This window comes from Mobula hypostoma, unplaced genomic scaffold (genome assembly GCF_963921235.1).
Source record: "Mobula hypostoma unplaced genomic scaffold, sMobHyp1.1 scaffold_158, whole genome shotgun sequence".
NCBI classification, from domain to species: domain Eukaryota; kingdom Metazoa; phylum Chordata; class Chondrichthyes; order Myliobatiformes; family Myliobatidae; genus Mobula; species Mobula hypostoma.
In genome coordinates this window covers 51881-77002 of record NW_026948245.1, presented here as the reverse complement: position 1 = coordinate 77002, position 25122 = coordinate 51881, and the positions used below count along the sequence as shown (strand labels likewise).

At 41.9% G+C, this 25122-nt stretch overlaps 1 protein-coding gene across 1 annotated transcript in view; it reads left to right on the top strand.

The window, feature by feature from the left end:
• The window catches only part of snapc3 (small nuclear RNA activating complex, polypeptide 3), a 71112-nt gene extending 47004 nt beyond the window's left edge, over nt 1-24108 (top strand). The window contains exons 5-9 of the mRNA XM_063040132.1: nt 5418-5567; nt 8075-8157; nt 10318-10482; nt 15351-15458; nt 22243-24108. Coding sequence (XP_062896202.1) covers nt 5418-5567; nt 8075-8157; nt 10318-10482; nt 15351-15458; nt 22243-22390 — 654 coding nt within the window. The 3' untranslated portion in view covers nt 22391-24108. The remainder of the gene's footprint in view (nt 1-5417; nt 5568-8074; nt 8158-10317; nt 10483-15350; nt 15459-22242) is intronic.
• Nucleotides 24109-25122: the final 1014 nt, after the last annotated feature.

Sequence of the window (25122 nt, the reverse complement as noted above, 5' to 3'; positions counted from 1 at the left end):
GTGTCCAATCCCTTAATAATCTTATATGGTTCAATCAGATCCCCTCTCATCCTTCTAAATTCCAGTGTATACAAGCCCAGTCGCTCCAATCTTTCAACATATGACAGTCCCGCCATCCCGGGAATTAACCTTGCGAACCTCCGCTGCACTCCCTCAATAGCAAGAATGTCCTTCCTCAAATTTAGAGACTAAACTGCACACAATACTCCAGGTGTGGTCTCACCAGGGCCCTGTACAACTGCAGAAGGACCTCTTTGCTCCTATACTCAACTCCCCTTGTTATGAAGGCCAACATGCCATTAGCTTTCTTCACTGCCTGCTGTACCTGCATGCTTACTTTTAGTGACTAATGAACAAGGACACCTAGATCTCGTTGTACTTCCCCTTTTCCTAACTTGACATCATTCAGATAGTAATCTGCCTTCCTGTTCTTGCCACCAAAGTGGATAACCTCACATTTATCCACATTAAACTGCATCTGCCAAGCATCTGCCCACTCACCTAGCCTGTGCAAGTCACCCTGCATTCTCATAACATCCTCCTCACATTTCACACCGCCACCCAGCTTTGTGTCATCTGCAAATTTGCTAATGTTACTTTTAATCCCTTCATCTAAATCATTAATGTATATTGTAACTAGCTGCGGTCCTAGCACCGAGCCTTGCGGTACCCCACTAGTCACTGCCTGCCATTCTGAAAGGGACCCATTAATCCCTACTCTTTGTTTCCTGTCTGCCAGCCAATTTTCTATCCATGTCAGGACCCCCCAATACCATGTGCTCCAATTTTTCCCACTTATCTTCTATGTGGGACCTTATCAAAGGCTTTCTGGAAGTCCAGGTACACTACATCCACTGGCTGTCCCTTGTCCACTTTCATAGTTACATCCTCAAAAAATTCCAGAAGATTAATCAAGTATGATTTCCCCTTTGTAAATCCAAGCTGACTCAGACCGATCCTGTTACTGCTATCCAAATGTGCCGCTATTTCATCTTTTATAATTGACTCCAGCATCTTCCCCACCACTAATGTCAGGCTTACTGTTCTATAATTCCCTGTTTTCTCTCTCCCTCCTTTCTTAAAAAGTGGGATAACATTAGCTACCCTCCAATCCACAGGAACTGATCCTGAATCTAAAGAACATTGGAAAATGATTACCAATGTAAGTACCCCGGGATGCAGATCATCAGGCCCTGGGGATTTATCAGCCTTCAGTCCCATCAGTCTATCCAACACTATTTTCTGCCTAATTTGAAGGAACACTCACAATGCGCTGGAGGAACTCAGCAGGTCAGTCAGCATCAGTTGGAAAGATTAGTCGACGTTTCGGGCCGAAACCCTTCAAAGGACTGAAGGAAGAACTTTGGGGAGGGTTTGAAGAATGCTGGTAGTTGAAAAAAACAGTAATTTTAAAGACAAAGGGGTGGGGGAGGGGAAGCAGGGAGGTGATTGGCAGGAGAACAATGCGAAGTAGTAGAAGGAGGTGGAACTATGAGGGAGGTGATGTAAAATAGGGATAGAGGAAGGAAGGAGGAGGGAATTACCGGAAGTTGGAGAATTCTATGTTCATACCACGGATCTCCCACCTGGCACTTATTCCTGTAAGCATAAGTGCTACACCTGTCCCTACACCTCCTCTCTCGCCACCATTCAGGTCCTTCCAGGTGAGGCAACACTTCACTTGCGAATCTGTTGGGGTCATCTATTGCATCCGGTGCTCCCGGTGCGGCCTCCTCTAAACCTGACGCAGATTGGGGGACCGCTTCATTGAGCACATCCACTCCGTCCGCCACAACAGACAGGATCTCCCGGTAGCCACCCACTTCAGCTCTGCTTCCCATTCCCATTCAGATATGTCCATACATGGCCTCTTCTACTGCCATGATGAGGCTAAACTCAGGTTGGAGGAGCAACACCTCATATACCGTCTAGGTAGTCTCCAGCCCCTTGGTATGAACATAGAATTCTCCAACTTCCAGTAATTCCTTCCTCCTCCCTTCCTCTATCCCTATTTTACATCACCTCCCTCATAGTTCCGCCTCCTTCTACTACTTCGCATTGTTCTCCTGCCAATCACCTCCCTGCTTCCCCTCCCCCACCCCTTTGTCTTTAAAATTACTGTTTTTTTCAACTACCAGCATTCTTCAAACCCTCCCCAAAGTTCTTCCTTCAGTCCTTTGAAGGGTTTCGGCCCGAAACGTCGACTAATCTTTTCAACTGATGCTGACTGACCTGCTGAGTTCCTCCAGCGGATTGTGAGTGTTCCTTTGACAACAGCATCTGCAGATTATTTTGTGTTTACTTTCTGCCTAATGTGAATTTCCTTCAGTTCCTCCGTTACCCTAGGCCCTCTGGCCACTGTTATATCTGGGAGACTGTTTGTGTCTTCCCTAGTGAGGACAGATCCAAAGTACCTGTTCAACTCGTCTGCTATTTCTTTACTCCCCATAATAAATTCACCTGTTTCTGTCTTCAAGGCCCAACTTTAGTCTTAACTAATTTTTTCCTCTTCACATACCTAAAGAAGCTTTTACTATCCTCCTTTATATTCTTGGCTAGCTTACCTTCGTACCTCATCTTTTCTCCCTGTATTGCCTTTTTAGTTATCTTCTGTTGCTCTTTAAAAGTTTCCCAATCCTCTGGCTTCCCGTTCATCTTTGCTATGTTATACTTCTCTTTTATTTTTATACTGTCCTTGACTTCCCTTGTCAGCCACGGTTGTCCCTGACTCCCCTTAGAATCTTTCTTCCTCTTTGGAATGAACTGATTCTACACCTTCTGTATTATTCCCAGAAATACCTGCCATTGTTGTTCCACTGTCATCCCTACTAGGGTATCTTCCCAGTCAACTTTGGCCAGCTCCTCCCTCATGGCTCCATAGTCCCCTTTGCTCAACTGTAATACTGACACTTCCGATTTTCCCTTCTCCCGCTCAAATTGTACATTAAAACTTATCATATTATGGTCACTACCTCCTAAAGGCTCCTTTACCTCGAGTTCCCTTATCAAATCCGGTTCATTACACAACACTAGATCCAGAATTGCCTTCTCCCTGGTAGGCTCCAGTACCAGCTGCTGTAAGAATCCATCTCGCAGGCATTCCACAAACTACCTTTCTTGGGGTCCAGTACCAACCTGATTTTCCCAGTCTACCTGCATGTTGAAATCCCCCATAACAACTGTAGCATTACCTTTGCGACATGCCAATTTTAACTCTTGATTCAACTTGCACCCTATATCCAGGCTACTGTTTGGGGGCCTGCAGGTAATTCCCGGTTAGGGTCTTTTTACCCTTATAATTTCTCAGTTCTATCCATACTGACTGTACATTTCCTGATTCTATGTCACCCTCGCAAGGGACTGAATTTCATTCTTCAGCAACAGAGCCACTCCACCCCCCCCCCGCCCCACCTGTCTGTCCTTCTCTCCATAACCTTTGTTGCCCTTACTAATCAAGAACCTATCGACCTTCGCTTTAAATATACCCAATGACTTGGCCTCTTCAGCCATCTATGACAATGAATTTCACAGATTCACCACCCTCTAGTTAAATAAACTCCTCAACTGTGTTCTAAATGGACATCCCTCCATTCTGAAGCTGTGCCCTCTGGTCCTGGACTTCCCCCACTAATAGATGCAACTTCTCCACATCTATTCTTTCCGGGCAAAGTTTCAATGAGACCCCCCCCCCACAATGCTCCAAGTGTTATCTGACCAATGCCTTCTAAACTCTTAGTATTACATCCATTCTTTACCAACAATAACCTGCAAATTAAGATCATGAAATGTGTGAAGTTACCACAACTAGACAGCAGGTTCATAAGTCAGCTGGACCAGATGGTGTAAACTGGACCAAAGCGGAAGAATGGGCAAAAAAGTGGCAGGTGGAATACAGCGTTGGGAAATGTATGATAATGTATTGCGGAAAGAAGAACAATAGTGCGGACTATTATCTAAATGGGGAGAAGGTTCAAACATCAGAGGTGCAGAGGGATGTGGGAGTCCTTGTGCAACACAGCCAGAAGGTTAATTTACAGGTTGAGTCTGTGGTGAAGAAGGCAAATGAAATATTGGCATTTATTTTAATAGAATATAAAAGCAAGGAATTAATGCTGAGTGTAAACACGAGGAATCCTGCAGATGCTGGAAATTCAAGCAACACACATCAAAGTTGCTGGTGAACGCAGCAGGCCAGACAACATCTCTAGGAAGAGGTACAGTCAATGTTTCAGGCCGAGACCCTTCGTCAGAACTGCTGAGCCTTTGTCAGCCACTAGTCAGGCCACACTTGGAGTATTATCAACAGTTTTGGGCCCCATATCTCAGAAAGGATGTGTTGTCATTGGAGAGAGTCCAGAGAGGGTTCATGAGGATGATTCCGGGAATGAATGGGTTAACGTATGAGAAGCGTTTGGCAGCTTTGGGTCTGTACTCACTGGAATTTAGAGGAATGTTGGGGGAAGGGTGCGGATCTCATTGAAACCTACCGAATGTTGAAAGGACTGGATAGGTGGATGTGGAAAGGATGTGGAAATGCTTTGCTATAGACTGCGGTGGACGCCAAGTCCGTGGGTTTATTGAAGGCGGAAGTTGATAGTTTTCTCGGTCAGGGCATCAAAGGATATGACGAGAAAGCAGGTATATGGGGTTGTGTGGGATCTGGGATCAGCCATGATGGAATGGTGGAGCAGACTCGATGGGCTGAATGGCCTAATTCTGCTCCTGTGTCTTATGGTGTTACGGTCTTACTAGGCGATGCTCAAATATTGGTTTAGTAATTGGTGTTAAGCAACAAAGGCTTTAAATGCACATCATGCTGGAAAAATCAACTTATGAACAGCAAACCTCTGGTGTGGTGGAGGGAAGTAATTTATGCTTCACTTTGTTGACTGGAAACATTCATATGTGAAGTGCACTGGGTGTCAAAATTTTGCGGGTATTTTCTATGCAATTATTTAAGATTACCTAATAGCTGCAGATGATAGCTTAATGAATCTACTTTAGAAGAAACTTTGTTATTTGAAGTAGAAAATGGGAAAACACATTCTTTATATGAAAGTATTTAATTGGAAGAGATTCAAAAGCTTGAATTTAGCATTTAAGTTTGTTTAAGTGATTCTATATTACAATGATATACGGTAGTTTTCTAATAACAGACTTTAAAAATGTCACGAGTACCACTTGTGATGATGTTGGGTTTTATACAGTACATCCAAATTAACATTTACAATTGTACTGTAAAACTACTGCTGAATACTGAGGTTGAATTTTGTACCCTATTGTCACCATGAGCTGACTTGATCATTTAGCAGAGATCCTGAAGGACAACTTACTTACTGTGATCAGCAGCTCACTGGGGACATGGGGTGTTTAAAGATACTGTAATGAGCTGAAATATTTGATTTATTTTCTGACAGCACAGAGAGAAGAAACCCCATCATACCATGCTTGTTCTGGGTAGTCAGAAACTTACAGAACTAAGGGATGCTATTTCATGTGTCAGTGATCTTCAGATTGGTGGGGAGTGCAGCAACACACCAGATCTAGCTCCAGAACATATTAGCAAGGTATGTTTCTCTTATTTTAGACTCAAAATGTAAAAGCTGAAGGGAAATGTATGATCAAGTTCCAAACAAGGAGGCATGTCAAATTGTTGCAGGTATTTATACCTTGCATGTGTAAGTATTGAAAGTGCGATTATAAAACAAACCACCCTGATAATTTCTCAAGGTTTTCAACTAAAATCTTTCCCTGCAGATGCTGCCCACTTTAATTTGCTGATTTTGCTAGCAGTTTCTTTTTAGTGTCTGTTTTCAGCCATTGATATTTGTTTAAATCCCTAATTGTACTTAGTTTTCTCAATGAAACAGGCTCGTGTGTTTCATTGTCCTGCTGTTCAATTATTTCATGCTCAACAGACAGAGCAGAAGCAGTACAGGCAAAAGTTTAACAAAATTCTTGTTCTGGTTCTAGCATTAGAAGGCTGGTGAGGCTGATTTCAGTTGTAGGCAGATTACTGGAGGGAATTCTGAGGAATAAGATCTACCATCACTTAGATAATCAAGGCCTGATTAGGAATGAGCTGAGGCCCCCGTTGATCAGAGTCAACCACAACAGATGTCACGTCCTAGCTGTCTAGATATCAGAATTAGGTTTATTATCATTGGCATGTGACGTGAAATTTATTAACTTAGCAGCAGCAGTTTAATGCAATACATAATATAGAAGAGGAAATAAATAAATATGCAAGCCGGGGTAGTACAATGTGGAGCTCATGTAGCAAGCTCCCCCTCTCCAGACATCTGATGAACGCAAAGGAATGGCAGAGACCAATACAGTTTGGCACCAGCAGCATCGCAGGAGTTGCTAGTTAGCATTGGACTCAACGTAGGACTGCCTTAGTGACTCCGGCTCTGGAATTCTCCCTTGGGGTTTACTCGCAAACCCTTCCCCATAAGTGGGTATAGCCACTAGGCAGCAGAGGTCTGAGATCAGAGTTCTGTTTCTCCTAGATGAGCTGTCAACCTCAGCTGACGAGCCCCATCTGCCCAAAGCGACTGGTTTTAAGGCGCCAGTGGCTCACCTTTGCCCCTTCTCCTTTCTTAGTAGCTAAGCCACACGTGAAGGCCAGGAGCTGGACTCAGTTGTCCGAGGCTATCTGAGTCATTCGCCATTGGAAGCATTTAATAGGTAGTGGGAGCTTGCCCCCATTACCACTCCAGACTATCACAACCTTTACGAACCAAGATAAGGACTAGTCATCATAGTTTTGTGCATGGGAGTTCATGTCTGACAAATCTTTTGGAGTATTTCAAAGAGGTATGTAAGGGAATATATGAAGGTCAGGCAGTGGATGTTGTCTCTACAGACTTTATAAAGGCCTTTGTCAAGGTTTAGTATGACAAGCTGATCATAGGAGATTCGGGGGAGCTAGCAAGGTGGATTAATATTGGTGTAATGATGGGAAGCTGAGGGTTATGTCTGAAGCTGGATTCTCCAACAGGAGGCTTGTGCTAGTGGGGTGCCCCAGGGTTCACTGCTGGGTCCTCTGTTATTATTTATGTAAATGTTTTGGATGTGATTGTATTTAGTACATTTAGCAAGATTGCTGATGATACTAAATTAGGGGGCTTTTAGTGATGGTGATGCAGGTTACAGGGAACTGTAAAGAGTTCTTGATCAATTAGAGAGATGGACTAATGAATGACATAGTTTTCAGCATGGGTAAGAGGTGATGCATTTTGTATTTTCAAACCGGGGTAGAACCTGTAAGATAAATGGCAGGGCACTGGCAAGTGTTATGGCATAGGGGGATCTGAGGTCCGCGAGGATAGTGCTGGAGAGTTGTGGCAACTAGCAAATCTACCAAATATACATTTCTGGGACTACGATCACTATAACCTGCAGCTGGTAATTTCCATTCGGGAGGTGTGCTTTTGAACCTGGTATTTTTGTGGTATCTTGAAGGATTCAGCAAATTGGACTCTGAAGACTGCAGATACGACTGCAACAGCCATACCTGGAGCCAGATTGAAATGGCAAGGCCTGGCCCGAGGGCAGATAACGAACCAATGTTTGGCACCAAGCCAGATAAAAAAGATTAAGGCATCAAGGCTGAGGGCAAAGGATGAGCCAGTGTTCAGCTTGCTACTCTGTGAGGCTTTATTCGCCTCACGCTGAACTGACTCTCCCAGAGCTGTAAAGTCTAAAGCTGGAGGGCAGGTAGAAAATTAGAGGGGAAAGATTTTAAAGAGATCTGAGAGGTAACTTTATATAGAGGGTAATGAGTACCTGGAATGAGCTTCAAAGGAAGTGGTTGAGTGGGAATAATTGCTGCATTTAAGAGGTATTGATGAGTATGGGATTGACTTGAAAGTTTCTGGGCCTAACCAGGGAACCAGGACTAGCATATTGTGTTTGGTCTTGATCAGTTGGTTCTAAGGGCCTTTTTCTGTGCGGTATTATTCTATATCTCTGTTTGAACTTTGCTAGCAAGAAGGTTAATGTTAGGCATTTCAGTTGCTATTTTAGTTGCTACATAATGATCAAAATTTTCTGCTTTCTTTTTAAATAGGACTTGTATAAATCAGCATTTTTCTTCTTTGAAGAAACCTTCTATAATGACTTGAGATATTCTGAATGCAGAGATCTGAGCAGGTATCAATTGCAATAATTGCTTCTATAGTATGAATGTACAATCAAATCACAACAAGTCTGTGATTTAGTTTGCTCAAGTTCTAAATGAGCTACTTCTGACCTATTTTTTGCATCAATCTGCTTTTTAAGGAATTGATATGTCCAGTGCATCCAAGTGTAATATTTGTAGACAAATCTGGTTATGTAGTGAATTTTGAAAGGAATGTACAAAATACTGAGCAACACACAAAAATGCTGGAGAACCTGAACAAGTCAAGCAGCATAAATGGAGAGAATTAAACAGCCAACACTTTGGGCCAAGGCCCTTCATCAGGAAGAGATGTTAGGTGGCACTGAACAGTGTCAGAATTTTAAGGATATGAGGAAATGTAGGGAGAAAATTAATATACTCCTTTGCACTCCAGTCATTTATGAGATGTTGGTAATTTAAGTGATTTAATTAAATGCAGTCACCTTGAAATTCATTTTAAAGGTAATTGCATCCAATTCTTTCGTCCACCAGTCCTAGGCAAAAGAATAATATTGGTCTTGCACAGGAGAATTCCACAAACATTGGCAATTTGAGCATCAGTATTTTTTTAAATGTAATGATGGATAATTATTGACTAGGATATCTGGAATATGCACATTCAACCTTCACAACCTCTTTTTGATGATTCAATAAACTGAAGTTATGGTTACAATTTCAGTTGTTCCAATTAGTATCAGAGAATGTATACAGTATGCAACCTGAAATTCTTGTTGTTCAAATATCCATGAAAACAGAATTCCCCAAAGAGTGAGTGATAGTAAAAAATGTTAGAACCCCAAAGTCTCCTTAACTTCCCTCATTCCACCCACAAGCAGCAGCAAGCATTGACCTTCCCCTCCCCATTTACTTCAGCAAAATGCATTAGCACCCTCCACCCACCAAGCAAGCAATAGTAAAGACCCCAAGAAAGACCGTACCACATAAACTTTCCCCTTTTTTACCCCCGGTTCTCCGACTCGAAAATCGGCAACAAACTCTTCCCCCACCAATGAGAGAGAGAGAGAGCATGATCTGAGTACAGAGCCCCCGACAGTTGATCTGATGTTCCATTTTCTCCTGTGATGCTTCATTTGGCAGCGCTGCCATAGAATCAGCCGTCCCCAGGGCTGAAAAACCTCAGAACCCTAAAGGCACACTCGTCTTCCAGGCTACATTCTTGAGATATCGAAAAATTGCCAATCGCTGAGCCCCACAAGCGGGTCCCTTCGCCGCAAAGAACCAATGTTTGAGTGTGACTGTAGGTTAGGGTCTCCTACAGATCCCCATCCCCCTTGAAAAGGAAAAAAAGAGACATTAAAGATTGAAATAAGCTGTTTCTGCAGATGAGCTCAAAGAAGTTGCTGTCTAGTGCCATCTTCATTCTGCCCAATTCTAATTTCCATTAGAATTGTCATAATAATTGTACTGATTTTGTAGTAATATTGACAGCAAAGCTAACAGTGTGTTTATACTCATTACTTTGTAAAATTGCCAGAATCTTAGGGATATTTGAATTTCAGTAGAAATTCTGAAGTTATCAATAGTCCAGAATAAACAGCACTATTTTCATCTTTCTTAACGGTAATGAAGCTGAAATCAGCTGACCTGGCAAAAATTTAATCTGTTAACAGTCCCACTGTAAAGTATTATAAAAATATGCATCACATAACGTAGAGCCCTTATCAGTTTTTAATGATATCCTTGACCATAAATGTTGTTTAACAAACATTCAGGGAGGTCTAAAGAATGATGTGTTTTTTTATGAATAAAATAACAACTTCTAATTTTTTTTTCATTTTTAACATCTTATTTCATTAATGTGTTCTGATTTAAAGGTTAAAATTTGCCTTCTTATTTCCTCTGAATTATTTATAATGTACTTGACTGTGCAGTTAACTTGATGATATAACTTCTGGATATCTGAGACACTGACAGCTGATACCAAGTGCCTGGAAAGTGAAAGTTGTTACCATAGATAATTAGGTTTTTGTGGGAAATATGTTTGGTCATTCGAAGTGCTTTTCCTTCATAACTGATGCAAACCAGCAACTCCTTTGGATGAAAGCATCTTGCAGTTGGTTAAATATAGCTGTCCTCATTTTAAACAGCAACAATTTCTTGATTGTAGTGATTATACTTTCTGTCCTTAGAACCATTATTGACTGGGTAGAGTCTCACGACAGAGGTTATGGCAAGTTTCGTACAGCTAAAATGGAGAACTACACTTTCAATGAAATGTGTATTAAAGTTGGCTACCCATACTTGTATTGTCACCAAGGTGATTGTGAGCATCTCGTCATCATCACAGATATCAGGTATTTTAATGAATTCCTGTTCTGACACATTCTATAAAGAATTTCATAATGTTCAAGATGTTGAAGGCTCAAGAACATTTATGTATAAGCCTTAGTTTTTATTTTGATTTGATTTTTTTTCCATAAGAAAATAAAATGCCCTTCACGCGATGATTATCTTATAATAATATTCTCACAACTAATTTCTCCCTGAAGCGTTCAGTGAAAAGCAGTTCAGTTATAAACTGAATTATTTTTAAACAATGATGCATGTTTAGAGAGATTAATTTCCTTGTTACCTCTCCTCTCTCATCCACTCACTCCCAACATGAAATATAATTCCAGAAGTACCAAGTGCTTTCTATTAGCTTGTTTCTGATTTGCTGTTCACTACTGTCAAAATTTTTCACAGTTAACATAGATCACCTCCTCATGCAATATCCATAACTATGCTGTAACCAGCACGGGCTATCAGATAGAAGTTAAAGAAAGAATTCTCTAATATTTCCTTTTGAATTGAATGTAGAAGCTTTTATAATCCTGTGTGTAGTAGTTTGATGCAAGAATGATCTTGGGACCTTCATGTTTGAAGGAGGAAGGCAGCAGAAAGAAAATTATAGACCCATTAGTCTGACTTCAGTGGTTGGGAAGATGTTGGAGTCGATTGTTAAGGATGAGGTTATGGAGTACTTGGTGACACAGGACAAGATAGGACTAAGTCAGCATGGTTTCCTTAAGGGAAAATCTTGCCTGAAGGATCTGTTGGAATTCTTTGAGGAGATTACAAGTAGGATAGATAAAGGGATGCAGTGGATGTTGTATATTTGGATTTTCAGAAGGCCTTTGACAAGGTGCCACATGAGGCTACTTATCAAATTGAGAGCCCAAGGAATTACAGGAAAGTTACTGGCATGGTTAGAGCATTGGCTGATTGATAGGAGGCAGCAAGTGGAAATAAAAGGATCCTTTTCTGGTTGGCTGCCAGTGACTAGTGGTGTTCTGCAGGGGTCAGTATTGGGACCACTGCTTTTTATGCTGTATATCAATGATTTAGATGATGTAATAAATGGCTTTGTTGCCAAGTTTGCAGATGATACGAAGATTGGTGGAGGAGCAGGTGCTATTGAGGATGCAGGTAGGCTGCAGAAGGACTTGGATTAGGAGAACAGGTAAGAAAGTGGCAAATGAAATGCACTTAAAAAATGCATGGTCATGCACTTTGGTAGAAACAATAAATGTGCAGACTGTTTTCTAAATGGGGAGAAAATCTAAAAATCTGAGATGCAAAGAGACTTGGGAGTCTTTGTGCAGAACACCCTAAAGGTTAACTTGCAGATAGAGTCAGTGGTGAGGAAGGCAAATGCAATGTTAGCATTCATTTCAGGAGGTCTAGAATACAAGAGCAAGGATGTGATGCTGAGGCTTTATAAGGCACTGGTGAGGCCTCCCCTTGAGTATTATAAATAGTTCTGGGCTCCTCATCAAAGAAAAGATGTGTTGGCATTGGAGAGGATTCAGAGAAGGTTCACAAGGATGATTCCAGAAATGAAAGTGTTATCATTACAAGGAACGTTTGATAGCTCTGGGTCTGTACTCACTGGAATTTAGAAGGATGGGGGGGGAGTGCGGTCATTGAACCCTTTCGAATGTTGAAAGGCCTAGACAGAGTAGATGTGGAAAGGATGTTTCCCATTGCAGGGGAGTCTAGGACAAGCGGGCTCGGCCTCAGGATAGAGGGGTCTTCATTGAAATCAGAGATGTGGAGAAATTTCTTTAGCCACAGGTTGGTGAATCTGTGGAATTTATTACCATAGGCAGCTGTGGAGGCCAGTCATTTGGTGTATTTAAGGTAGCGCTTCATAGGTTCTTGATTGGATATGGGATCAAGGTTAGGAAGTGGGGAAGAAGGATCAGCTATGATTGAATGGTGGAGCAGACTTGATGGGCCAAATGGCCTGATTCTACTCCTATGCTTATGGTCTTTATACTCACAAAAGCTGAATGCTTGCAAATTTCCTGAAGCACCTGGAACTCTCTTTCAGTTTAAAAACAAGGCACATTCCGTAAGTAATTGCCTGATTAACATATCAGAAGCTTTTTTGGATATGTTTCCTTCAAAAACTGTTGTAGTTGGACCAGTGTTTTCATCACCTTCACATTTCCTCGAGCAGTGTGGTCCATTATGCTTTCCAACCAGAGGCACAGAAGTTGGTACCAATACCTGTTGCCTTCTGTTGGGAAACGGTTCATGGTGTACAGCATTGAGACATTTGTGGCATCATCCAGTACCTTTTTAAATTCACCTTCAGTTGACTTACTGGGTTATGGCTTGCAAATAGTGGATGGATCTCCAATTAAGTTGGAGTTGCCTCAGCCAGCCGCGTCCCCACAATGCTGACCCTCTTGTTTTTGCCACATTTGTGCCATTGTGGCTTGTTGGTTGTTGTATTTCACTGTTATAAATGCCATTCCCGTGGGAGTTAATCTTTTCTCCAATATAAATTCTTAGTTGGATATCTGCAGGTTTCAGTTAAGTATTTTTGAAATACAGTTCAAGCTCATTTTGTTGAATGACTGAAACAGCCAAACCATGCCCAATTCCATTTTAATTAACCGTATAACAATTACAGCATGGAAACAGGCCATCTCGGCCCTTCTAGTCCATGCCGAACGTTTACTCTCACCCAGTCCAATCTACCTGCACTCAGCCCATAGCCCTCCATACCTTTCCTGTCCATATACCTATCCAATTATTTTTTTAAATGACAAAATTGAACCTGCCTCTACCATTAATTTCCCATTTAATCCTGGTTGTAAGCCTTGTGGTTCGGCTCTTGGCAGTTTTCACATTGTAAATCTCAAGGCTTCGCAGTCCTGTGTCATTCTCATCATTATCACACTTTCAACAACAGCAAGCAGATTTAGTGCTCTTACTAAAACTGCAGCTTGACTTTTTTATTTTCTCTGTGCAGTGCCTTTATTTGTCTGCTGTATGTGAGCCCCTGCCACAATGATAACAGAATTTGTTTGGGCAGGCTGGATTTTGTTTAGACATTGCAATTTGTCTGCTGTTTCCATTGATCAGCTATTTCACTGCTCTTTTAATTGTAAGTTGACCTCCAGTTATGGGCTGTTTTTGAATACTTTCTTGTAAACTAAACGGTTTGTCAGTGCATCATTAAGCTGAAATGGACTACCCTTCCTTTTGATTCAGCTTATGAAGCCAAAACTGTTCTGCAGTCAACAATAGTTGTGGTTCTAAATCTGAGGGCAGGGTGAAAGTTGGAGGCAAAGTTGATGAAATTGATGAGCTCAGAAGTGGTGCAGAAAACAGCATCAATACAGGCATTGATGTAGTGCAGGAAGAGCTGAGGAATGTTACCAATGTAGCCAATGAAAAGGCAGGTATAACTGGGCCCATGCAGGTGCCATGGCAACAACTTGGGTTTGGAAAACATGGGAGGAGACAAGAAAAATTGTCGTTTGAGAACCAGTTCTGCCAGATGGCGGAGGGGGATTGATTAGGTCTATTGTATAGAAAGAAGCAGGGAGCTTTAAAGTCTTCCTGATGCAGCTGCACAAGAAACATATGCCCAACCCATGCAGCTACCTGAGGGAATCACAGACTTGGACCCAAGATCCCTCTGGGCATTAGTACTGTTAAGGGACTGTAATTCACTTTACATTGGATCTCTCAAATTACAACATCTTATCCTGAATATTTTCTTGTTAAAATTTTTGCTCAGGGTAATGGTTCTTCTTGTTCATCCTATCCTAGGCCTCCTATGATTTTATATGCAACCATTAAAGCTCCTCTCAGCTTCTTCCGGCTGATGGAAAAGATCTCAGAAGATCTTTCTTCTTAAATAAAATTCAGCAGGCTCAACAATATTCTTAGATTGTCTTTACTCTCTTCAGTACTTAATAACATACTAAATTTTAAAAAGAGGCAAAGACTCTCTCTCGTGGAATTAGAGTGGCATTGTTCGACTTAACCTTTCTGTAACTTTGTGCAGAACGATGAAAATTTGCCATGTCACTTTGTATTTTCCCTTCAGCTGCCTCATCGATTTTTTCTTTCTTGAATACTGCCACGCCAATCAGTAATTTAATCCTGTTTATTCCAAAGTGATGCATCTTTGGAGGCAAAGTAAGTGTGGTGAATGATGGGACCCATTCATGAAGATCAGAGGTTCCTTGGGGTACAAATTCACAGATCCCTGAAGGTTGATATGCTAGACAGAATGATAAATCATGCAGTGTGGAATGATAGCCTTCATTTGCTGGGGCATAGAATATAAGAGCAGGGAACTTATAAAATATTGTGTAGATCTTGATGCTACCATATAAAAAATTGCTTTGGAGGAAGTGTGAAGTAAATCCACTAATAAATCTGCCTCAGATATGAAGAGAGGCCATATAAGCTAAGTTTATTTTCCTTTGAGTGCAGAGATCTGATAGTGATGTATAAACCCATAGAAGTGTGACCTATAATAAGAAGGCCTGAGTTAAGGTATGAGGTTCAAAGAGGATATTATTAAGAGTTGTTTTCACCCAGTGATAGATTGATATTTGTGCGCACTGGCTGAGAGCTGAGAATACCTACATTTGAATCTCTAAGGCATGGGACACTACTGAGCAAGTGTTGTATAAAAGGAATCAATATAATGGCTACTTGATGGTCAACACGGACAGGGTGGGCCGGAGCGCCTGTTTCTGTGCTCTGATAACCATTACGCTAAATGACAACAAAGATCTAGGGATTCTTTCAGACGTTGTTAAGCATTCACTAGACAGTACATAGAATGTAATAAGGCACCAAAGAACTAGTAGGGCCATACTTGGTGCTTATGTGATGAAGTTTTATTTACATCTATTTGTGCTCACAGACTTGTCCATCATGATGATTGCCTAGATAAGACATTGTACCCGTGCGTTATCAAAAAACCCTGGATGTGGACTCGGAAGTGCTCAGTTTGCAAGTTATTTATAGTCAGGTGAGTTGTATGCCATTGTTAAAGCCAATCTACAGTTTATTTCTCAGAAAAATAAGTCATTGACTCATAGAGCCCACTTAGTCTGTGCCAAACTCTTATTCCATCTAGTTCCATCAACTGCACCTGGACCATACTGCTCCATACCCCTCCCACTTACCAATGTACTTAGCCAAACCTAAAAATTGTAATCAAACTTGCATCACCATTTCCACTGGTAGCTCATTCCACACTCGCACAGCCCTCTGAGTGCACAAGTTCCCTTCAGTGTTTACCCGTAACCTATGACCTCTAATTCCAATCTCACCTGCTTGCATTTAATCTAGCTGTGCCCCTCATAGTTTTATATACCCCTAACAAATCTACCCCTCTCATTCTTCTATGCTCCACGGAATAAAGTCCTAACCTATTTATCTTTCTCTATGACTCAAGTCCTGGCAACATCCTTGTAAATTTTCTTTGTTCTCTTTCAATCTTATTGATATCTTTCTTTTAGGTAGATGACCAGATCTGCAAACAAAACTCCAAATTTGGTCTTACCAGTGTCTTATTCAACTTCAACATAGCACTCCAACTTCTATACTCAGTTTTGAGTTATGAAGGACAGTGTGCCAAAAGCTCTACCTACCTGTGATACCACTTTCAAGGAATTATGGATCTGTATTCCCACGAAGAGCTCTACCAGACTCTTCAATGCCCTACCCTGGTTTGTCCTCCCAGAGTGCAATACCTCCCACTTGTCTGCATTAAGTTCCATCTGCTGTTTTCAGCCCATTTTTCCAACTGGGCCAGATATCGCCGCAAGCCTTCCTCACTCTCCAATGCACCCCAATTTGATGACCCGGTTTACCGCATTATCATCCAGATCATTGATATAGATGATCAAAAACAATGGACGTAGCACTGATCCCTGCAGCACACCTCTCGTCACTGGTTATGAACCTATTTATTTTTTATTCTTTTGTCAAGTGTGCGTATGACATGTACAGAAACCTTGGGGTATTCAGATGTTTCAAACTGAAGCATGGAGAGAGTCAGTTTGAATTTTATTAATCTTAGTTCAATGTCCCTTTGAGGACACACTTAACTAAAGCCAGGAGAATTCAAGGTATATTTACAAACCCCATTTCCAGAAAAGTTGGGATATTTTCCAAAATGCAATAAAAACAAAAATCCGTGATATGTTAATTCACGTGAACCTTTATTTAACTGACAAAAGTACAAAGAAAAGATTTTCAATAGTTTTACTGACCAACTTAATTGTATTTTGTAAATATACACAAATTTAGAATTTGATGGCTGCAACACACTCAACAAAAGTTGGGACAGAGTTAAGTAAGATTGGAAAGTGCACAGAATATTCAAGTATCAGTTCAAAAGGAATATTTCTCAACACAAGATTGCAGAGAATTTAGGTCTTTCAACATCTACTGTACTGTACTGAAAGGGCCACTTTTCAACATAATTGTGTAAGGGCTAAGAGAGTTGTAAAAGAGTGCCAGAAGGCTTTGTGTGTCAATGCAAGGAGCATTTGTAATAAGGTGGATGAATTGAAAGTGCAGATTATTATTAATGATTATGATATAGTTGGGATCACAGAGACATGGCTCCAGGGTGACCAAGGATGGGAGCTCAACGTTCAGGGATATTCAATATTCAGGAGGAATAGACATGAAGGAAGGGGAGGTGGGGTGGCGTTGCTGGTTAAAGAAGAGATTAACGCAATAGAAAGGAAGGACATAAGCCGGGAAGATGTGGAATCGATATGGGTAGAGCTGCGTAACACTAAGCCTGGTGGGAGTTGTGTACAGGCCACCTAACAGTAGTAGTGAGGTCGGAGATGGTATTAAACAGGAAATTAGAAATGTGTGCAATAAAGGAACAGCAGTTATAATAGGTGACTTCAACCTACATGTAGATTGGGTGAACCAAATTGGTAAAGGTGCTGAGGAAGAGGATTTCTTGGAATGTATGCAGGATGGTTTTTTGAACCAACATGTCGAGGAACCAACTAGAGAGCAGGCTATTCTGGACTGGGTTTTTAGCAATGAGGAAGGGTTAATTAGCAATCTTGTCGTGAGAGGCCCCTTGGGTAAGAGTGACCATAATATGGTGGAATTCTTCATTAAGATGGAGAGTGACATAGTTAATTCAGAAACAAAGGTTCTGAACTTAAAGAGGAGTAACTTTGAAGGTATGAGACGTGAATTAGCTAAGATAGACTGGCAAATGACACTTAAAGGATTGACGGTGGATATGCAATGGCAAGCATTTAAAGGTTGCATGGATGAACTACAACAATTGTTCATCCCAGTTTGGCAAAAGAATAAATCAAGGAAGGTAGTGCACCCGTGGCTGACAAGAGAAGTTAGGGATAGTATCAATTCCAAAGAAGAAGCATACAAATTAGCCAGAGAAAGTGGCTCACCTGAGGACTGGGAGAAATTCAGAGTTCAACAGAGGAGGACAAAGGGCTTAATTAGGAAGGGGAAAAAAGATTATGAGAGAAAACTGGCAGGGAACATAAAAACTGACTGTAAAAGCTTTTATAGGTATGTAAAAAGGAAAAGACTGGTAAAGACAAATGTAGGTCCCCTGCAGACAGAAACAGGTGAATTGATTATGGGGAGCAAGGACATGGCAGACCAATTGAATAATTACTTTGGTTCTGTCATCACTAAGGAGGACATAAATAATCTTCCAGAAATAGTAGGGGACAGAGGGTCAAGTGAGATAGAGGAACTGAGCGAAATACTTGTTAGTAGGGAAGTGGTGTGAGGTAAATTGAAGGGATTGAAGGCAGATAAATCCCCAGGGCCAGATGGTCTGCATCCTAGAGTGCTTAAGGAAGTAGCCCAAGAAATAGTGGATGCATTAGTGATAATTTTTCAAAACTCGTTAGATTCTGGACTAGTGTCTGAGGATTGGAGGGTGGCTAATGTAACCCCACTTTTTAAAAGAGGAGGGAGAGAGAAACCGGGGAATTATAAACCGGTTAGCCTAACGTTGGTGGTGGGGAAACTGCTGGAGTCAGTTATCAAAGATGTATTAACAGCACATTTGGAAAGCGGTGAAATCATCGGACAAAGTCAGCATGGATTTGTGAAAGGAAAATCATGTCTGACGAATCTCATAGAATTTTTTGAGGATGTAACTAGTAGAGTGGATAGGGGAGAACCAGTGGATGTGGTATATTTGGATTTTCAAAAGGCTTTTGACAAGGTCCCACACAGGAGATTAGTGTGCAAACTTAAAGCACACGGTATTGGGGGTAAGGTATTGATGTGGATGGAGAATTGGTTAGCAGACAGGAAGCAAAGAGTGGGAATAAACAGGACCTTTTCAGAATGGCAGGCGGTGACTAGTGGGGTACCGCAAGGCTCAGTGCTGGGACCTCAGTTGTTTACAATATATATTAATGACTTGGCTGAGGGAATTAAATGCAGCATCTCCAAGTTTGCGGATGACACGAAGCTGGGTGGCAGTGTTAGCTGTGAGGAGGATGCTAAGAGGATGCAGAGTGACTTGGATAGGTTGGGTGAGTGGGCAAATTCATGGCAGATGCAATTTAATGTGGATAAATGTGAAGTTATCCACTTTGGTGGCAAAAATAGGAAAACAGATTATTATCTGAATGGTGGCCGATTAGGAAAAGGGGAGATGCAACGAGACCTGGGTGTCATTATACACCAGTCATTGAAAGTGGGCATGCAGGTACAGCAGGCGGTGAAAAAGGCGAATGGTATGCTGGCATTTATAGCAAGAGGATTCGAGTACAGGAGCAGGGAGGTACTGCTGCAGTTGTACAAGGCCTTGGTGAGACCACACCTGGAGTATTGTGTGCAGTTTTGGTCCCCTAATCTGAGGAAAGACATCCTTGCCATAGAGGGAGTAGAAAGAAGGTTCACCAGATTGATTCCTGGGATGGCAGGACTTTCATATGAAGAAAGACTGGATGAACTGGGCTTGTACTCGTTGGAATTTAGAAGATTGAGGGGGGATCTGATTGAAACGTATAAAATCCTAAAGGGATTGGACAGGCTAGATGCAGCAAGATTGTTCCCGATGTTGGGAAGTCCAGAACGAGGGGTCACAGTTTGAGGATAAAGGGGAAGCCTTTTAGGACCGAGATTAGGAAAAACTTCTTCACACAGAGAGTGGTGAATCTGTGGAATTCTCTGCCACAGGAAACTGTTGAGGCCAGTTCATTGGCTATGTTTAAGAGGGAGTTAGATATGGCCCTTGTGGCTACGGGGGTCAGGGGGTATGGAGGGAAGGCTGGGGCGGTGTTCTGAGTTGGAGGATCAGCCATGATCATAATAAATGGCGGTGCAGGCTCGAAGGGCCGAATGGCCTACTCCTGCACCTATTTTCTATGTTTCTATAATATTGTGAAAAGATTCAGAGAATTCTGAGACATCTCAGTGCGTAAACGGCAAGGTCGGAAACCACTGTTGAATGCACGTGATCTTCAAGCCCTCAGGCGGCACTGCCTAAGAAACCGTCATGCTACTGTGACAATTATAGCCACCTGGGCTCGGGAGTACTTCGGAAAACCATTGTCACTCAACACAGTCCGTCGCTGCATCCAGAAATGCAACTTGAAACTGTATTATGCAAGGAGGAAGCCATACATCAACTCTATGCAGAAATGCCGGCGAGTTCTCTGGGCCCGAGCTCATCTCAGATGGACCGAAAGACTGTGGAACCGTGTGCTGTGGTCAGATGAGTCCACATTTCAGCTAGTTTTCGGAAAAAACAGGCGTCAAGTTCTCCGTGCCGAAGATGAAAACGACCATCCTGATTGTTATCAGCAAAAGGTGCAAAAGCCAGCATCTGTGATGGTATGGGGGTGCATCAGTGCCCACGGCATGGGTGAGTTGCATGTATGTGAAGGTACCATTGACTCTGAGGCGTATATTATCATTTTAGAGAGACATATGTTGCCATCAAGGTGACGTCTCTTCCCGGGACGTCCATGCTTATTTCAGCAGGACAATGCCAGACCACATTCTGCACGGGCTATAACAGCGTGGCTTTGTAGAAACAGAGTGCGTGTGCTTGACTGGCCTGCTGCCAGTCCAGATCTATCTCCTATTGAAAATCTATGGCGCATCATGAAGAGGAGAATCAGACAATGGAGACCACGGACTGTTGAGGAGCTGAAGTCTTACATCAAGCAAGAATGGACAAAATTTCCAATTGCAAATCTACTACAATTAGTATCCTCAGTTCTAAAACGATTAAAAAATGATATTAAAAGGAAAGGTGATGTAACACAATGGTAAACATGCCTCTGTCCCAACTTTTGTTGAGTGTGTTGCAGCCATCAAATTCTAAATTTGTGTATGTTTACAAAATACAATTAAGTTGGTCAGTAAAACTATTGAAAATCTTTTCTTTGTACTTTTGTCAGTTAAATAAAGGTTCACGTGAATTAACATATCACAGATTTTTGTTTTTATTGCATTTTGGAAAATGTCCCAACTTTTCTGGAAATGTGGTTTGTACTGGAGGATGGTATCATAGTATAGCAAAATGCTACATGACTGACACTGACACAAGGAAATCTGCAGATGCTGGAAATTCAAGCAACACACATAAAAGTTGCTATCTTCTCCTATCATTTCAGATCTCCCCCTCCCCCTCCCACTTTCAAATCTCTTACTAACTCTTCCTTCAGTTAGTCCTGACGAAGGGTTTCAGCCCGAAACGTCGACTGTACCTCTTCCTAGAGATGCTGCCTGGCCTGCTGCATTCACCAGCAACTTTTATGACTGTCACTGCTTGGTCTGAGGATGTGGGCAAAGTATTTTGGTGAAAGATATACTGTTCTTGGGAGTGAATTCTGAAATGATGGGGCGACCCAAAATATCTTTCTATGGTTCAGATACTGAGAATGCCAGATCAGTAACTTTAACACACTCAATACATCTGTGTTTTTAAGGACACAGCATATCACTCCTGGAGCAATTCTTTTCTGCTTCAAATTGTGTTGAACCTTGATGCACAATTTGATTGTCAAATAACTTTAAACCTTTTGCAAATGGATGATCACACTAAATGAAACCGCTTCACCTGGATATGTAAAGTTCATCTGGAAGAGGCTATTGTGGTTGATTTTTTTTAATAGCAAATAAATCTAGCTTGCTCAGACATTAAAATAACTTTTGGTTGTAGTGCTCAGTAACCCACATCAACCTACAAGCTAAACTTTACTTCATGGAGATGCTGTTAACTAAGAACACATTGCAGTTAAACCATGAAGTATCTATGAAATTAAGGCAGAGGTTTCAAAAACTGTCTTGTGATTATCAGATGATCATCAGTGTGGATGTTTTTCAACAGCATGTAAAAAAAACCCTCAAAATCAGAAATAAAGCTGTAATGCCATATTGCTTTTGCATTTTAATTGGTGCGAGGAAGAGAAAATGGTTGTTGTGAGAGTCGGTCTTTATAAAACCATAAGGCATGGCAGCAGAATGAGGCCACTAAGTGTCTGTTCCATAATTCCATCATGGCTGATTTATTATCCTTCTCAACCCCATTCTCCTTGTAACCTTTTATGCCCTAAGCAAGAACCTATCAACCTCCATTTTAAATCTACTCAATGACTTGGCCTCCACAGCTGTCCATAGCTATATACTCCATAGATTCACCGCCTTTTGGCGAAAGAAGTTGCTCCTCATCTCTTTCATTGGACTACAGGTGCTTTTTCAGTTGTGGATATAGAAAATAGTTTGTTAGTCTTCTAATAAACAATAATTTTGTTATTTCTTTTCTTCAGGTGGGTGACCAACAATGATAGTTTTGCCCCTCAGGATCCATGCTTTTTCTGTGACACGTGTTTCAGAATGCTTCACTACGACACTGACGGGAATAAATTGGGAGAATTTCTTGCATATCCCTATGTTGATCCTGGAGTGTTTAATTAAACCTTGTCTTAAGAGTCTGTTTACTGTGGGATAATGAAGTATTATCTGACTGGTGAAAAGCTTTTGACTGTGCCAAATAGTGTAAAGTGAAAAAATTAAACACTCGTGCATGTAACCACCTTCAGTATTGCCAACATGGCATAAATGCTCATGTTAAATTACAGAGTAACTGTTCTTGTAGTAAACTTGAAAATTTTAAACTGACAGATTTTGAAGTATTATTGAAGGAAATTTGTCATTTCATCAAACCAACTTAATTTTACAAAAATATTTGCTGGAAGAACTGGATTTAACAGTGGGCTGGAAGCATATTTAACTTGTGCTACAAGCTTCAAACCCAGAGTAATACAGTAAATGCTGAAGGAACTCTGCAAGTCAGGGAGTATCTAAGGAGGGTCATAAGCGGTCAACCCAGCCTGGACTGCAGGCATCTGTCAACTGATTTTGGATCATACCCTCTGCAGGGCCTGGCCAGTATATTTCTGTAATCAAAAACCTCAAGCATGATGTGATCGAACTTTACACCATTTCAGTTATTTATTCCTTTGAAACCAAGGTAGAAGGATGTTTTTAAAAAGTAGAGAAAATGTTACCCGAGTTGCCTTATGGGGAGGTATCTAAAATAATACCATGTGGGCGCCGGGCAAGATGGTCGCACGTTAGCGGAGCTCCTACAACCCACCATGAAATTCTGTAAATTAGAGCATATTTATCCCGCCTTGTCCGGATACAGCTGTCCTGCAGTTAGAAACTGTTTGTTTTCTTCACTAAGTGCTAATAAAAACTTTGTGAGATAACTGTACAATGTCAAGACCTTCTAAGAGCGCTACAACGAGCTGCGTGGCTACAAGACAGAGCCCACAATCCGAAGTTCAAGCCACACTAACGACACAGGCGGACCAAGGCTCCAACATGGAGAATTTACTGGCTGAGGTTAGTGTGACGAGAATACACATAAAATTAAGATGTTTGCTGGCCTGGGTTAGCATCAGTGACATCAGCAAGTGGTCTGCCACCTGCCCTCAGGGGAAGGAGAGATAAGGAACAATGGAGCAGCGTCTGGAGATGTGTAATGAAGGAACGGGGGAGAGAGAGCTGTCTGGAGCGGCTCCCCCCTTTGAACCTTAAACTGTTTAAAGTGATGGACAGGCGATACCCCAGCAGGGGGATAAAAAGGGACTGGTTCGCTAAGACAGGGACACACGCCACCCGAGGTAACGAGACCCTGGAAGCGGTGCGCCTCTCACGAGTGGGTGAGAAGCACCAGACAACGACAAGGGTGGAAAGGTGCGATCAGCGGGAACCCGGTGTGTGTCCGCCTTTGCCTGGGTGCCGGGTTCACTGCAGAGGATCGACCGCATCTGGAAGAGGGGTCACAGTCGGTGACCTCAGGTGACATCACCAAGGACCCGCCCAAAAGTTGCTTGTGAGCAATCTCGCCGGTCTGTGAGTGAAGCAGTGTCTGAATGATCAGTTGTTCCTGTTCTATCTCTCTCTTCCCCCACGTTGTCCATCGCCATGGCAACGATTACTGCGAACTGAACTACTAAACTTGACTGAACTTTGAGTCACTTTGAAATTTGGTCATTTACCCCTAGACAACGATAGAGCTTGATTGATGCTGTTATCTTAATTCTGTGCACGTGTGTTTATCATCGCTGAACTGTTGCATTTATTATCCTTTCGATTACTGTGTTGCTTGTTTCTTTAATAAAACTTTCTTAGTTCTAGTACTCCAGACTCCAACTGAGTGATCCATTTCTGCTGGTTTGGCAACCCAGTTACGGGGTACGTAACATTAGTCATATGAGTTCCACTCCATCCGCGGTGGCTGCTAATGTATCTACGATTAAGGAAATGACAACGGAGTCAATGCCATTCAAAAGAGGCTGACAGAAGCCGAGGGCCGCCTCCCTAGTGTGGAGGACACCACAGTGCAACTGGTGGGTGCTAGCGAGCAAAATAATAAACGCTTGGTCCTGCTTGGACCGTGTTGAGGAGCTTGAGAATAGGAGCAGACGCAACGTCAGGCTGATCGGTCTAAAGGAGGGTGCAGAAACGAGTGGTCTGATTAAGTGTGTGCAAAGAATCATGTCCGAAGGATTTGGCATCGAACTGAACGCAGAGTTTGAGATTGAGGGGGCGCATCGGGCCTCGGCTTCTAGGTCCTAATACGATTCTTGTGCTCTTCGGCCAGAGAGAAAGTGCTGCAAGCGGCCAAAGCAAAGAGAAGAGTTGAGTGGGAGGAATGCAAAGTTTCCTTCTTTCCAGATATGTCCAGGGAATTGGCTGAAAAACGGAGGGCATTTACTACAGCTCGGAAAATGCTGCAAAAAGTCAACTTGAGGTATACACTTGGTTATCCAGCAGTTCTACGCTTCATGTGGAAAGGAAAAAACAAGATCCTTACTACTGCTGCAGAAGCAGAGAAATTCATTCAGGAAAACTGCGGTGCTGGCACTGACTGAGAGACAGGATATGATTACAGTAATAGGTGGAGATAACTTTTCAGGTATAACAGGGTGGGTGGGGAGCTGGTTAAAGTGGTCTGATTAGGGCTAGGCTTACTAGCTGGCACGGCACTTTGCGAACCATGTCATGTCTTTCTCTTTTCTGTTTCTTTGTGGAGTTTATCCTGCCTGTTTGTTTTTATTTGTTAGTTAATCTGGCAGGAATATATTATTTCTATGTTTTTGAGTTATGTTCGTTTACTTGTTTGAGAGCGCAGCATT